The following is a 13,366-nucleotide window of genomic DNA, read 5'->3' as shown; positions in this document are numbered from 1 at the left end:
GTTGGCCACAAATGAACGCTTTTGCATCTCGATTCTCGGGATCGAGCTCGTCCAGAGCTATTCCCGAACATGATGAAAATAATCATGTGAATCCTGCTATGTGGGGTTCGATGGCGGGGTTCGGGAACTTGGGTACTACTGGCATCCCGTCATTCGACGTGCCAGAGATTGCTAATGTGAGGCGTGAACACTCTCCACGCCTCAGAGTGATTTGGGCTCATTTATATTTTCCAGCCAACCGCATTCCTTCAGACTCACACTGATGACCACGCAGACCCTTCATGTCGTATCAAAATCCAGCACGGCACTACAACTTTGGCATTCCGCTTCAAGGGCGGCATAATTGTTGCAGTAGATTCTCGTGCAACAGCTGGGAGCTATATTGGTCAGTAGCATTCTATCCCATCCTTGAGAGGAATTCTTCACAATGGAACCCAGCCTCGGGAACTGTGAAGAAGGTCATTGAAATTGACAGATATTTATTGGGTACAATGGCTGGTGGTGCCGGTGCGTTATTCCTAATCAATACGTCATGTAATGTTCGCTGGTTGAGCACTTATTCATTGCAGCCGATTGCCAGTTCTGGGAGACTTATCTCGGGATTCAGTGCAGGCTTCATGAGCTTCGGAACCGCGAACGCATATCAGTAGCTGCTGCCAGCAAGTATCTCAGTAACCTTGTCTACAGTTATAAGGGCACGGGTCTCAGCATGGTATGAGCTGTACTTTACGGCATCATTATTGGTTACTAAACTGGATCTATCGTAGGGAACGATGATATGTGGATGGGACAAAACAGTAGGCCAGGCGTTACCTTAAGTATGACACCACTCTAAAACCTACCAAATGAAGGGCCCCGCATTGTACTACGTCGACTCTGACGGAACACGTCTCAAAGGCGACGTATTCTCTGTTGGTTCGGGTAGCACCTTTGCATATGGTGTCCTCGATCAGGGGTATCATTGGGATCTCTCAGACGAGGACGCTCAGGAACTCGGGCGGCGAAGCATATATGCAGCTGGTCACCGTGATGCCTTTTCAGGAAACACTGTCAATTTGTATCATGTGAGGGAAACTGGTTGGGAGTTTATCGGTATGAATGTTATGTTTGCACGTCTTCCTGCCTTGTTGACAATTTCATGTCTCAGGAAATTATGATGTCACTAAACTACACTATGAGGGACCTGGGCAGGTACCTGGAGCGCCAGGCGGTGGGTATGGATATAATGTACGGACCCAGGGTCTCAGTGCCTCTGATGATCCTGTCCTACCAACTGCATCGACAACAGCAGTTGCTGCATGAGGCCCTTTGTGCACATATGTATCCTCACAAATGATGCAGTTACATGAGTCCGTTCAAATCATGTTCATGTTCATGAGGAAATGTGAGTTTGAGGGGATTGGACGGCTGTATGTCATCGCGCACCCGGCAATCAGTCGGAGAAAGCTGGGCGTTGTTTCCCTCGAAGGCCCGGGCGTCTATGCAGCCGAAACATGCTAGATGCTCCCTTATGTATATAATGATTGTACCACCCCTAACCTGAGGTCATTCGCTGCCGGGCCTCTGAACAGCGTATGGTTGGCACAAAACTTAGTAGAGGCTGGCCTGGAATCCTGCCTAGCATGAAACAGTCCGGCAAGTTGTGTCCATGCATTCGATCTGCGGTTGTCACCACCCATGGCAAAGGGGGCCTCGCTGGGGCTCGCTACTATAGAGGCTGCTTCAGCCTAGCTCGCTGCCTGCAGAGTGCGCTCTTCCCGTTAAAGAGAGGCAGGTCTGAAATTACATAAAAACTGATGCCGAAAATGACACAATCTTTTGCATGTGGTTTAGTTTTCAAGACCTCACACGAATCGATAGGTCTGGACACAGGCACTCGCTGCCAATCACTGTTCGTTGTCATATTGCTCATTGGAAATACTCAGAATCGGTCAAACAACACCCTGGCAGGGATCGTCATCCACGTCACTGGGATTTGCTCAGTAACACCTGTCTTCATGTCCTCAGAGGCTTGGCTACTGGTCACTGCACGGAGACAACGTGTTGTTATGACTGGCCCGATGTAGACGTAGCGCTCGGCGGCTACACGAGGGACTTAAGATGACACAAAAGCTAATCATCATTATGCCTAACTGATGGGGCTATGCTACAGGATCGATGGACGCACAGACGCGTCGGAGCGGCAGTGTGAGATGTTGCACGTACCGGTACGTGACGCTTCACTCTGCCAGGACAGTAGGCAGGTGACCAGCCTCTATTGGAACAGACCAGGACAGGTAAAAAGGGTCGATGGAACTAATCTCAGATCCACAATTAGGCAGAACTTCCTGCACTGATAGTTGCATGTCATCAAGCATATGGAAGAGCATAGAGGGAAATGCCGCAGCTTGGTCGAGTCTGGAATGCTGGACTCTATCTCTTCAAAGAGCGGGGCACTTAGCCTGATCACCGACTTGTGATCACTCCAAAGGACATTTAGCGCTGTTGACTTTACGGATCGTCGACTGAGCGCCCAGGCCCTGGTCCAGTGCCCTGGGCGTTCGTCACTCACAGCAATCTTACATACTATGGTTGGTACTTGACATTGTATCGCCATCGTCAATGGCGACACAGCTTCCTTTGCATTTGACTGGGCTTCCTGTGACTCAGAACTTTGCGTGGGCTCGTTGTTGGCAGGGGCACTTAGGCCGGAGGCCTTAGCTCCTTTAAAGGTGACCTCTTGCATTGTCGAATTGAGCTTTTCATTGAGGCGTAAGGCCTCAACTCTTTCACCTTGAGCTTCCTGGTATTTAGGTTGCGCCACACTACTTGGAAGTTGGACTTGCGTTTCAAGCCCGTACACTGAGCTAGCTCTTTGCCCGAACACATATGCAATGGGATGAAGCCTTTCTCTCTGGTCGGGGTTCACAGCCTTCGTAGTCAGATCGGGGAAACACCGGGTCTTCAGGCGCTTGGGTACTCACCTGCCAGGACCGGTGCTGGCCACTCTGTGGGCCTTTCGCTGCAATTGTCACATCATGTACAACATCGAATTTCAGTTTTATTCTTCATTTGACTTGTGCGCAAAAACAACTTCGTGGAGATCAGTTCGTATCCAGCTAGCAGTCTTCCATTGAGTCAGCGATTCTGAACACGTCGCTGAAGTATGTGGTGTTGTGGTAAGGGCAGGGCAGCCTCTAGGAATCTGGGATCCGTCATCGGCAAGCGGCCAGCCTCTATTGAGACAGGGGCTCGTCATAGCTACGTGCTATTTTGGGGTACAGGCCATGGCGCCGGCCCGGCGACTTGCGCGCCACCTCTTTGACGCGTCTGTGCGTCCCCCAATCTGTAGCAAAGTCCCGATGTACAGTAGCCAGCCATAACAACAACTCAACTTTTTGTCTTACCTTTCGTCTCTCGTAATTGTTCGAGTGTACTGAGCCGCTGAAGCGCTACGTCCATATCAGGCTTAACAACAATGCTAGGAACAAAGGGGGGGATTGGGCTTGAAATTAAATGTATCAGTTCAGTCTTTGCAGTTACCCATGTGTGCTTATGCAGGTCTAGGCGTAGCCGCGCACGAACTTTAGTGAGGACTGAAAGATCCGCGAATCAACCGCCCATTAGCGGTCACAGTCACGGTCACACAACTTCCCAATTACAGCCACAGATCAGTCGAAACAACCGCAATACACACTCTTCCCACCGTAACCACGACCGAGAGCTCCCCATGGATGATGGAAGTCACCAAAAGTACGGGAAATACGATTTATTTGCTTCCCCAGCCTACAAGCGCATTAATGTGGACTGTGTGTGCGACGCAGTTGGAATCGCGACGAATGGGAAAGTCTGAAGGCGGGGGCCCCTAGCGACAACTATGAAGAGATCGACAGTGACATTTTCAAGCCTGTGCCAAAGATATCGGACGAAGCGCCCAAGTTGCCTGACCCATTCTCCCTTGGTTTGGGTCTGAACGAGGAAGGTCCAGAGTCATTGACTGACTCCATCAATGCTGTCTTCCTCTCAAAGTGAGTTGTGTGATGGTCATTACCCAGTTCCTTGCTCTTGCGCTCTCTCTCTGATCACACCCTCTTTCCGTTCCTTAGTGAAGGAGCAGGGGCGTCATCACGCACTGCTAAGCGCGCAAGCAATTTCCTTCAGCTTGCCGCCGAGCACGACAAGTTAAAGCAGCAACTTCGCGAGCTCACGGAACGTTTGGAGAGAGCTGAAAAGCGGACCAACGCTCTAGACTGCCAACACTCACGAGCAACCGCGACGTCCTTGGCCCCGGAACTTCCCAGGGATCACTTACCGACAACATCCACTTCGCGACCATCAGTGGAATCAACACGTTCGACATCATCTGGCTCCCGAGGGATTCAGCCGACTTCAAGGGTCTCGAATGAGTACTTGTCCGGATGTTGTGGCTTGCATGAACGTCAGGGCAGTCAGGCAGGGGCTCCTCGCCAATATCAAGCGAACAAGATTTGAGAATTTCCCCATTCGTCCAAGTTCCTTGGCGATCTTTCCATAGCCTCACTGCAGCTTCGGAGCCGAATTCAATTGTTTCACACACTCTCATTTGAAATTGTATTTGTCTACTCTTCACCTTTCCCATGTCCTTGCGGCCTTTTTTCCCATCATTGTATATTCCGATGACACAGCACGTATATGCCTCATGTATAGATCGTTTTAACCTACCCGTTTGTCGAACCTGGAGTTTTTACAAATTATTCATCTGACACCAGTCATCCGTTCCTCATCAAGGCCTTAGGCCGTTTCCTTGAGCCCCCGCTTGGGCAAACGCCGATTCCTCTCGCTCGCATTGCGAATGGCCCATGTCAATTCGTAGGACTTGACGGCATCTGATCGATTGCTCGTGAGTTTCTCCGAACCGCTGGATGAAGAATGTAAGGGGCCTACCTTCGTACGTCGAAAGGATCAGGCTCCCATCTGCGTTGGGGCCACCCTCGATCACATCGATAAGGTTGCTGACCTCGGAGAAGAACGGATCGTCGTTCGGGAAATGGTGCACCTCCTCGTGATCGTCTCCGGGACGCCGGATGCGGAGTTGTGGGGCATTATAAGGCTGTGAGGTGGTCAGAGCAGAGGGAATCGTTGGCAATTAATTGCTTACATCGATCAGTCTAATCGAAAAATATCGGTTTGATAAATAGACCGATAATTAGTTAATAATCCGTCTTCACACTAGTAACACTCACTTGAACAAGTATCCATCACAGTAGATCTCCAGCTCACAGGCATAGTTCGTTCCCTGTAGTGACACAAGATGCGTTAAAGTGCCGACAGCGCCATTCTCGTATTTCCTGTAAGAGAACAATTGCAACTGAGCATTCCCATTCTAATAGTGTGCAACACACACACACACACCAAGTAGCGCTAGTAACCCGAGGGATCCTTTGCGCTTCCGGAATTTTAGACTCGTCAACCGAAATCTTGGAAAGCTGGCCCGCCTCTTCGTAGAACTCGAGGGAGTGTGCCTGCACAGATGAAACCACGACATCGCCGCCGAAATATCTCGAAAGGTCGCCTGTGAGTGGCTGATCAGTCCGTCGAGATATGTATTTACCAAAAAGTTCGGAAAACATACAAAAGTGAGTAGCTTGCTCGACGATTGGCCCGCAAGTCAAGGCCTTGTTCCACCAATCTGGCTTTGCAATCTTCTCATACGCACAAACGTACCGTGCCGTCGTCGCCATGACGCGCTACGACACATCAGAATACTGGAATCAGGGACAAATTTCGAATGGGCTCACTAGATCGTTCTCCTCGATGATTGCCTTGATCATCTGGATGGCTTTGAGGTACCTCAACATGTAGCTTGGGTGTATAATCAATCGACTTTGTCTAGTTCGTAGAAGATGGAACGAGCATACCCCACAGAGCAAACGATTTCCGCATCCTGGATCTTATTAGAGACAAGCATAGCCTTCTCCACGGCATGTATGGATACTGGTTTTTCGATAAAAAGAGCCACTCCGGGAAAGTACTTGAGTAGTGTAAGTTCTAGATCGGCTCCAGGGATATCCGAACCTCGGAACGCAGGAGGGGAGCCAACAACAATTGCTCTGGATGGGGGAAATATATGAATTTTGGTTTCTAGGCACAACAAAAAGCGGGCTATAGTGCTTGCCTTGGCTTCACAGCGTCCGTCATATCGGCATAAAAATCGTCGATTGTTTTATACACTCTGGTGTTCTTATAAGCCGACTCAACGAATGAGAGTCTCTTTGCCTCCAGAACAGCTTCGCAACGCGCAAAATTAGGGTCAATCAGTGCAACCACCTTGAGGCGGGGCCCAAGCTTACTGAAATCGAATGTCGCGCGTTAGGGGAAGAAAGAAAAAGAGTCGAAGATGAAAATTACTGTTCAAAACGGAAACTATGGTTCCATGGGCCTTCGTCAGATCCTGGCCGACCAAAGACGGCGATTAGGTAAAGATTTCGATCCTGAACTACAAGAATCAGTAGAATTACCGAACATGATATTTCCAGCACCAATGTAGACGACATTGAATGGCTCATTGCTGTTCACCGGAGTCAGCTTGAGCTGATCCTAAAAAATGATGGCCGTTAAGACACACGTGGAAATCGCCAACATGAAGCAGCTCGTACCATTCGCACAAGGCGATCGGGGTCAATGGAAGTGCGTCTGGCAGGAGGCATTTTACTTTCCGTTCACTCGTTGAGATCTGATAAGATAAACAACAATAAACAGAATGGCTGTGACCGAGCGTGATCTTCCTTCCCACGGTCTTGCCTCTGCTCGCACCATCCCAGTTATACATTGCTGGGCGACATGGAGTTTTAGCCCTTCATCTCCTGGGGTAACGGGAAGCAAGTCTGTGGTAGTTGGCCAATACCAAAAAAAAACACGGCAGGGTCGCTGAACTTGCTCTGAATGTATTCAGGTGGGTTACGAGGACTGCACCATGGGTCGTGGGCAAGCAAGTACGCTTTCGTAAGGTGCTCTACCCAGATGTGGATCAGACTGCCTCACAGAACGTACACTCTGGAGCCTAAGGATATATACCTTATCTCGTTCCGTCAACCGCCTGTCATGCTTTGTTTTTTGATTGTCTGGGCTGCGGATGCTCAGGCTGCTGAACTGGCCAGTGGTAACATCCATGGCAGGCCAAACTAAGAACCATGCTTTAATCCGTCCGGCCAACGGCTACCTCCATTTCCACTGTCTTTCGCCGCCCCCCGCAATTCCCATCGAATATTCTCCGCTCGTCCGTGAACAGACTTTCTATTATATCAAAGCCATCACGATGTTGAACTAAGGAACCAGATGCATCGAATTCCCAACTCATCTGCTTCCCAACCAGCAACCCGTTAGCTACCTTTAGCGCGAGCACTTGGTCGTGTGACAAAAGGGGGACCAATCATGTCCAACCTGGGCCTCACCCGACTAACTACAATGCATACTATTATCCCCGCAGACAGGCATTCTTGTTTAACTTATTCCCCAGTTGCGGCAGTTGGAGATCGTGCCTGGATGGTCGCTATGTGAGATCCAGAAAGGGTTTAAGTTAACAAATCCGGCCAAGTCTAGCGGAGCTGGCTGAATATATTACTGCAGCTATTGTGCCTCTCCCACAGCCCAATCAGTTGTTTCATCAACGTACCACCCTCCCTTCCATGTCAAGCCGCTCGTAAATTTATTGCCTGGTATGCTGAATTGTTAGCACAGGTGGAAGGGTAACACGTGTAAGCTCCAGATCAAAAAAATTCAAGTCGAACGCGATTTCAGCTTCCAGATCCTCCGACACTCCGGAATTCGAGTTGGAGTTGGACCACATCAGCACATCTGATTTCTCATTATGTCGCCGCCGCTGGCGGCTGCTTGTGGCGCGTCGGACCTGTGGACAATGCGGAAAAGAAAGCTCTCTACCCCAACTGGCTAAGGCGTTCGAGGTATTTGGCAGCGTCATGTCGAATTTGGGAGCAGTCTTCATGGTCTCTGGATGAACACATGTGCTGAGAATACTATTCCCGCCCTAGGAATAGTCGTTTCATTATGGTATCAACTCCCACGACTTTCATCGGCTCTCTTGGTGGAATAATATAAATTGCGCCCCCTGTGTTACCACCTGCACCATCATGCTGCTCTCTTCGTGGGCGTGGGCGTGTGCAAGCGGCGATAGCGACGAGGTGCTTTCTCTCTGTTTGATCCTTGTTCCCAACAGACTCACCAGTGTGTGATGTGGATGTCGTCTTTCTGTCATTTTCATCGCCTCTTAGAAAGGGATATTGTCGCTTACCTTGAAGGGGCTCAGCACAAGACGTAGAGACCCATTGAAGGGGCTCAAACATTTCCTTTCGACATCGTATACCGCCTTTTGCAACACTGTGGCAGCGAGCCATCGCACTTCTCAATCGTGATTGTTATGCGGCAACGCACCAATATTTATAGAATCATATTGTTGTGCGACCCTTCCATGAGGCCAAACGCCTGTTATCATTATGGCTGTGGCCGCGTCCTGTCGATTTGACGCTTTCGGATTTGTGTTGGGTTGCAAAACATTATTTGAGACCCAAATCGGACTAGATGGATACGTTTCTTCCGGGACAACACTCCAGCAACATCTTCACCCGCACGAAAGCGATCAACTCGGACTGAATTAGGTCGCTCGGATCGCGATAAGGATAAAGTCGAAATTTCATTATTGCTTCTTGAAGCACTGTCACAAGCGATTCGTCCGAGTCATTTGGACCTTTACTTGTCTCCCTTCTGATCAACTTGCGGACGCAATTACGCCACCTTTGGTCTCCGCAACTTTCCTTCCCCGGTGTGCCATCCGGGTGCTGGCCGTACCGGCTCCCTGCACTCACATGCCAACCATCCATCCGTCATCCCCTACTCACTCATCCGAAAGAGTTCATAAACACCGACACGGTGGAGATGCCGCCGCTCCCATTTCACACTCTTCCTCACTTGGAAAACTTAGCAGTCCCTATCTGGAATCTGGCTAGCATAACCAATGGGTGCCCATTGCATGCACTCAGAATTTTGGGCGCCCCGCATGCATTCGGATTCAATGCCACGGGGCTTCCAATCCGTCGCTTTCGACAACCCGAACCCTGGTCTCATGCATCTCGAACTGCCCTTCACCTTCATCAGCGAATTCATCGCGAGTTTGGAGACGACATAACTGCCTTATTGCGCCATCTTGCGCCAATTCGTTCCGTAGAGCCTCGACATATGTTGCGGGGACAATGTCCGCTTCCCTGTTGTTCGCGAGGTCCCATCGAATCCCGAATAGCTAGATGGGGATAGTAATCGAAGAGCTTTGCCTCGGCTGATGAGAGCTCTCAACCTGTTTGATGGATTTAGATGGAACTGTTCACACGCAAATGTGATGAAGGGGCCGTGCACGAGACTTGATGGGACAGAACCGTGCATGTGTGAACACCAGCGGTCAATGAGAAGGTTTTGCACGCGCTTGTCAAAGGCAAAAAACTGCGGCGGGTATACATAAAGTGGAGCTTGTGCCGTCCAAATAGCTCGCAACTCATACCATTCGTCCCGGGAGGATTGGCACATTAAAGCGATCATGTCGTTTCGTTATCACTCCATCAATTATAACAGGGCTCGTGTCCATCACAATTTTTGCGTAAGCATATCGACGCTTAAGGCTGCTATGTATATGGACTGATATAGCGCCGTGGGTCCGGTTCAACAGAAACCTTCAAGCGATGATTTTAGAGTTTCTGTCACTGCTGTCACTGGAGGTATGGCTGGCCCGGGTTGACAATGAATTATGCACAGTGAAGGGTCCCAGGGGAACTCGTGCGACTGGTTCGATAGTTTTCTCCCTGCATCTAGGATCATTCGGACAGACGTTACTCCCTCTGCTGCCCTCGTCCACGATCCGAAATAGGGGAATCAACGACTTGTTAAGAGAAATGGGAGTGCTGGATGGGTTGGCATGGTGCTTAGGAACTTATTGGTCCCAATAGTCACTATTCTGTACTATGGTCTCCAAGGAACGACTCGGATCGGACATCATTATTTCGATCCTTTCAGTACGGGGAGAAATGGGATTCGCAAGTACGGCGCGAGGAATGTGTTCAGGGCAGGAGCGAGACGGTGTCAAATATCGTGGAAAGGGCGAACCAAGGCTGGAATGTAGGTGCGTATGTGAGCTATCTCGATTATCCATAGCATCAAACTCGGTGCTTGATAGCACTCAGCAAGACGTGTGTCCACACTAACTCCCGCGACCGGCAAGGATCCCCTCGCACGATTCTCGGCCGTTCAAAGATTCGAGATCGGTTAGCCTGACGCCAATACGGTGGCGCTTCCCATCAGGCTGAATGCCCCGCAGCCACGATACACAGTAGCGATTTTATCGCTTTCGTCCGTATGTTACTTGAAGGGCCCCGACATAAGAAAGCGAAAAGCGAACGAGCACTCGAGCGTGATCGGTGGCTTTTTTCGACCGATCGGCCATGCTTCTACTGGTCTCAAGGGTCGATCCGGCACAGGCAGCCAAATGTCAAGGGATGCTTTTTTTCGTAGAGGCATTTGCTCCAACAGATGACGTCGCACCTTTATGAGCAGATGTATTCATTGAACCTAGTTCTTATGCATAGTGTTATTCTGGATAGATGTATTCTCTACCAGAGCAGATGATACACACAGCTAGTACCATCTGGAGAATTGTACATACTGAGCTGTTTGTACGCGTGCTGATCCGCTTACGGAGTATACCGCCGCGATCGATCGGGATCGCCCTCTAGATATATGCGCTCCATCCTTTTCCCCACTGGGCACTTTGTCTCCTTGTCAACGCGGTTCGCCCTCGATCTCTTCTACCGTCAGGTGCCGTACTCCGAACCTGGCTTGCTGCGACCTATCCTAGGCTGAAGTGAGCTGAGTAAGACTTCTCGGCAGGCCCAACTAAGGGCTAGCGTCGCTTTTGGAGGTAACACAAGCAATACACTGTGTTGCATTCCACACGCATCTAGTTGTTTATGTGCTCGTAACTGGATCTGGCTTTCCCGCATCGCTGAACTCATCCCGTATTCCCGTTTGGGCTGTTCCATAGAATGACACTTTTCCCTACGCAGCGGTGACCTCATTCAGCGATTTCCTCGCATTCTTCCGGCCTTAAAGCATGACCTTCCCAACTGCTCGCGTTGAGACTTTCCTTTGGTTTCTCGCAGCAAACCTAGTTACATGCCACTGTACATCGGAGAGAAATATCATGAGTATAACACTCGAGCGTATTGTCCATCAGTATGTGGGAGGATATCGGTGCGCACATTCACGAGGTCATCTGTCGAGCGGCACCCATGAATCTGTCAAACGTGACATAACCCCCCAACGTTTCATGATTGAAGAGTGGGTTTTGCAAGTCACGATCCTTCTCTTGATAGCCGGTGTTGAAAATCCTACACAAGTTTCGTAACCACTTCTGTAGCGAAGGCGAAGATCTCTCTGATGGGATATGGCTGGGTACTCTCATAAACCTCCATTTTGCCGAAATGATGTCGTCCAGAGGCCCTCTATGCCACACCGCAAACTGATGCTGTAGCTTACATTCTCCACTTGCATCGTAGCGGCAAAGCATCCAACCAAGGATGTAGAAGAAGGATTCAAGATCATGCCTATACAACCTTGGAGGGGGGGGTCCTGTGGTTGTCAAAAGGTCCATGGAAAGGAAGGGTAGGGTGCCAGAAAGGGTGGGCTCGGGTAACAATGCTTCATCTCCATCCTGAACCTGGAGCGCAAAGTCAAGATCCAATAGGATCCCACAAGTCAGCGAGTCTTTGGAAACCATCAAACTACTTGTGTTGAGGTTGCAATGGAGGATCCCAGCACTTTTGTACAGCATGTGATGGACTACAACCGATGACAAGTTTAGAGGGTGAGTGAAAACAAAGGGTATGAGAGTACCTTGAATCAAAGATCGAAATGCTGTTTCGAAGTTTTGATCACAAAGGACACGGTAGAGTGGAATGCACGATGGGCCCAGGATTTGCATGCGCAACTCCCGATCCCGATAGTGTATTCCGGATTTTAGCCCAAGTTGTTTTCTGGGACCTTCTGAAAGCGTCCCAGGGCTGAGGAGCAATACAATACCCCTCGCACGCCATGTTGCTCCGCACGACAGTAGAGGGAGTCGGATGTGGGCGATGATGGATCCTCCCACGACAATTTGATAACTACGTCGTTCGGAATGGTCCCTGGCTCACAGTCGGCCTCTTTCCTGGCCGAAAACAGGACCAATCCACGACCCTCAATGTCATGCGAGACATGCAGGGTATCGTGTATTAGAAAGGGAATGTTTTTGACTGTGATTGTTGTCGTCTCCATGGTGTCTAGGGAGTCCCAGGGGTCGGAAGACTGCATGATTGGCTCAAGGCCAAGGGAAAATGCAGTGCTCAAAGCAAGCTGAACAAGGGTAGAAATGATTTCATGTGGCTGGCTGGTGATGTCAATAGGCGCTGAATAGAAGCCGCCACCACGATCGAAATACCAGAAAGTGATATTCGAAAGATTTGCCAGGATGCCAAGGACGTGTCTCCTGTTCTCTCGTGTTGCCATTGTATCCTTTGCTTTCGCATGTAGGTAGTGGGCCCATTGCGGAATGGGGAATTGGAGTATAGTCTTGTCAGGTCTTATCAGCGACTGAGATTCTTCAGAGCATCCTTCATCAAGGCTAGTCTCGACATCGTCTTGGTAGGCAACGGTGTGTCCGGGATGGTTGGGGGGTGTCGTTGTATTACACTGCACTTGCAGTACAACTGGCGAGCTTTCCAGATCCCACCGTTTTCTGGTGCCAGGCAAGTGTTCATTGGTGGTTCCCTGGCCCAAGACGAACTCTCGGCATCTTTCATGAATCAGGTGCATGATGTCGCCAAAGTTATTTTTCAGTTCTGCAAGGTTCTCATTGGCGAGAGCTGAGACAAAGCACTTGTGTGCCTGGTTGAAGGGGACCGAAGCACCGATGGCCTCTACCGTGTTTTTGATCAGTTCTGAGTTACTCCGGGCGTCCAACGTAAGCAGAAATTTCAGGACATATAATTATTTGCGAAATTGAGGAAGAAATGATGGAGAAAAATGGAAAATACTTTCGGAGACCCGAGAAGTAATGAGAACTGAATTGATGGGAAAGTCTGAAAATTGAATAGGAAAGTGAGGGGAAGAAGCCTTGTAGCATTGTTATTTTCTGCTGTTGTGATTCTTCCTGATTGTTCTTGGTCTCACTCCCAGCTGCTCCTGGACCCTCCCAGGAGCTTCCAGGAGTATCCAGGAGTATCCAGGAGCAGCTGGGAGTGAGACCAAGAAGAATCAGGAAAAATTAGAACAGCAGAAAATAACAATGCTACAAGGCTTCCCCTCACTTTCCTAT

At 49.7% G+C, this 13,366-nt stretch overlaps 7 protein-coding genes across 7 annotated transcripts; 3 read left to right on the top strand and 4 right to left on the bottom strand.

The window, feature by feature from the left end:
- The first annotated feature begins 49 nt into the window (after positions 1-49).
- EI90DRAFT_3291493 (N-terminal nucleophile aminohydrolase) lies at positions 50-1,572 on the top strand. Its single transcript, XM_039067281.1, has 7 exons — positions 50-176; positions 235-385; positions 439-507; positions 570-712; positions 768-797; positions 852-1,092; positions 1,148-1,572. Exons 1-7 carry the CDS (start codon positions 99-101, stop codon positions 1,300-1,302), a joined length of 867 nt encoding a protein of 288 aa, XP_038912630.1. The 5' UTR covers positions 50-98; the 3' UTR covers positions 1,303-1,572.
- Positions 1,573-1,847: 275 nt separating this feature from the next.
- Positions 1,848-3,102, bottom strand: EI90DRAFT_3071124 (uncharacterized protein). Its single transcript, XM_039061279.1, is given in 2 exon segments — positions 1,848-2,964; positions 2,982-3,102. 1 exon segment carries the CDS (start codon positions 2,723-2,725, stop codon positions 2,255-2,257), a length of 471 nt encoding a protein of 156 aa, XP_038912629.1. The 5' UTR covers positions 2,726-2,964; positions 2,982-3,102; the 3' UTR covers positions 1,848-2,254.
- Positions 3,103-3,575: 473 nt separating this feature from the next.
- On the top strand, positions 3,576-4,470 carry EI90DRAFT_3156713 (uncharacterized protein; the record flags this gene model as incomplete). Its single annotated transcript, XM_039066071.1, has 3 exons — positions 3,576-3,792; positions 3,849-4,007; positions 4,086-4,470. Exons 1-3 carry the CDS (start codon positions 3,710-3,712, stop codon positions 4,468-4,470), a joined length of 627 nt encoding a protein of 208 aa, XP_038912628.1. The 5' UTR covers positions 3,576-3,709.
- A 279-nt stretch (positions 4,471-4,749) lies between these two features.
- On the bottom strand, positions 4,750-6,665 carry EI90DRAFT_2930953 (putative oxidoreductase C terminal-domain-containing protein; the record flags this gene model as incomplete). Its single annotated transcript, XM_039055034.1, is given in 12 exon segments — positions 4,750-4,844; positions 4,903-5,068; positions 5,117-5,126; positions 5,202-5,306; positions 5,371-5,530; positions 5,591-5,705; positions 5,757-5,820; positions 5,877-6,133; positions 6,145-6,307; positions 6,367-6,409; positions 6,477-6,549; positions 6,615-6,665. The coding sequence occupies 12 exon segments, from the start codon at positions 6,663-6,665 to the stop codon at positions 4,750-4,752; spliced, it is 1,302 nt and encodes a 433-aa protein (XP_038912627.1).
- Positions 6,666-9,524: 2,859 nt separating this feature from the next.
- Positions 9,525-10,277, top strand: EI90DRAFT_3071108 (uncharacterized protein). Its single transcript, XM_039061278.1, has 3 exons — positions 9,525-9,619; positions 9,689-10,138; positions 10,193-10,277. The coding sequence occupies exon 2, from the start codon at positions 9,702-9,704 to the stop codon at positions 9,963-9,965; it is 264 nt and encodes an 87-aa protein (XP_038912626.1). The 5' UTR covers positions 9,525-9,619; positions 9,689-9,701; the 3' UTR covers positions 9,966-10,138; positions 10,193-10,277.
- A 627-nt stretch (positions 10,278-10,904) lies between these two features.
- On the bottom strand, positions 10,905-12,093 carry EI90DRAFT_1979274 (uncharacterized protein). Its single transcript, XM_039052396.1, has one exon. The coding sequence runs from the start codon at positions 11,993-11,995 to the stop codon at positions 11,276-11,278; it is 720 nt and encodes a 239-aa protein (XP_038912625.1). The 5' UTR covers positions 11,996-12,093; the 3' UTR covers positions 10,905-11,275.
- EI90DRAFT_3291488 (uncharacterized protein) lies at positions 11,988-12,864 on the bottom strand (the record flags this gene model as incomplete). The annotated part of the gene is made up of 1 exon (XM_039067280.1): positions 11,988-12,864. The coding sequence occupies one exon, from the start codon at positions 12,862-12,864 to the stop codon at positions 12,031-12,033; it is 834 nt and encodes a 277-aa protein (XP_038912624.1). The 3' UTR covers positions 11,988-12,030.
- Between the last annotated feature and the right edge of the window lie 502 nt (positions 12,865-13,366).

This window comes from Cantharellus anzutake (genome assembly GCF_015039405.1).
Source record: "Cantharellus anzutake strain C23 chromosome Unknown EI90scaffold_48, whole genome shotgun sequence".
Taxonomy (NCBI): domain Eukaryota; kingdom Fungi; phylum Basidiomycota; class Agaricomycetes; order Cantharellales; family Hydnaceae; genus Cantharellus; species Cantharellus anzutake.
Note: the sequence above shows the minus strand (reverse complement) of the source record. Positions and strands in the feature narration are given on the sequence as shown.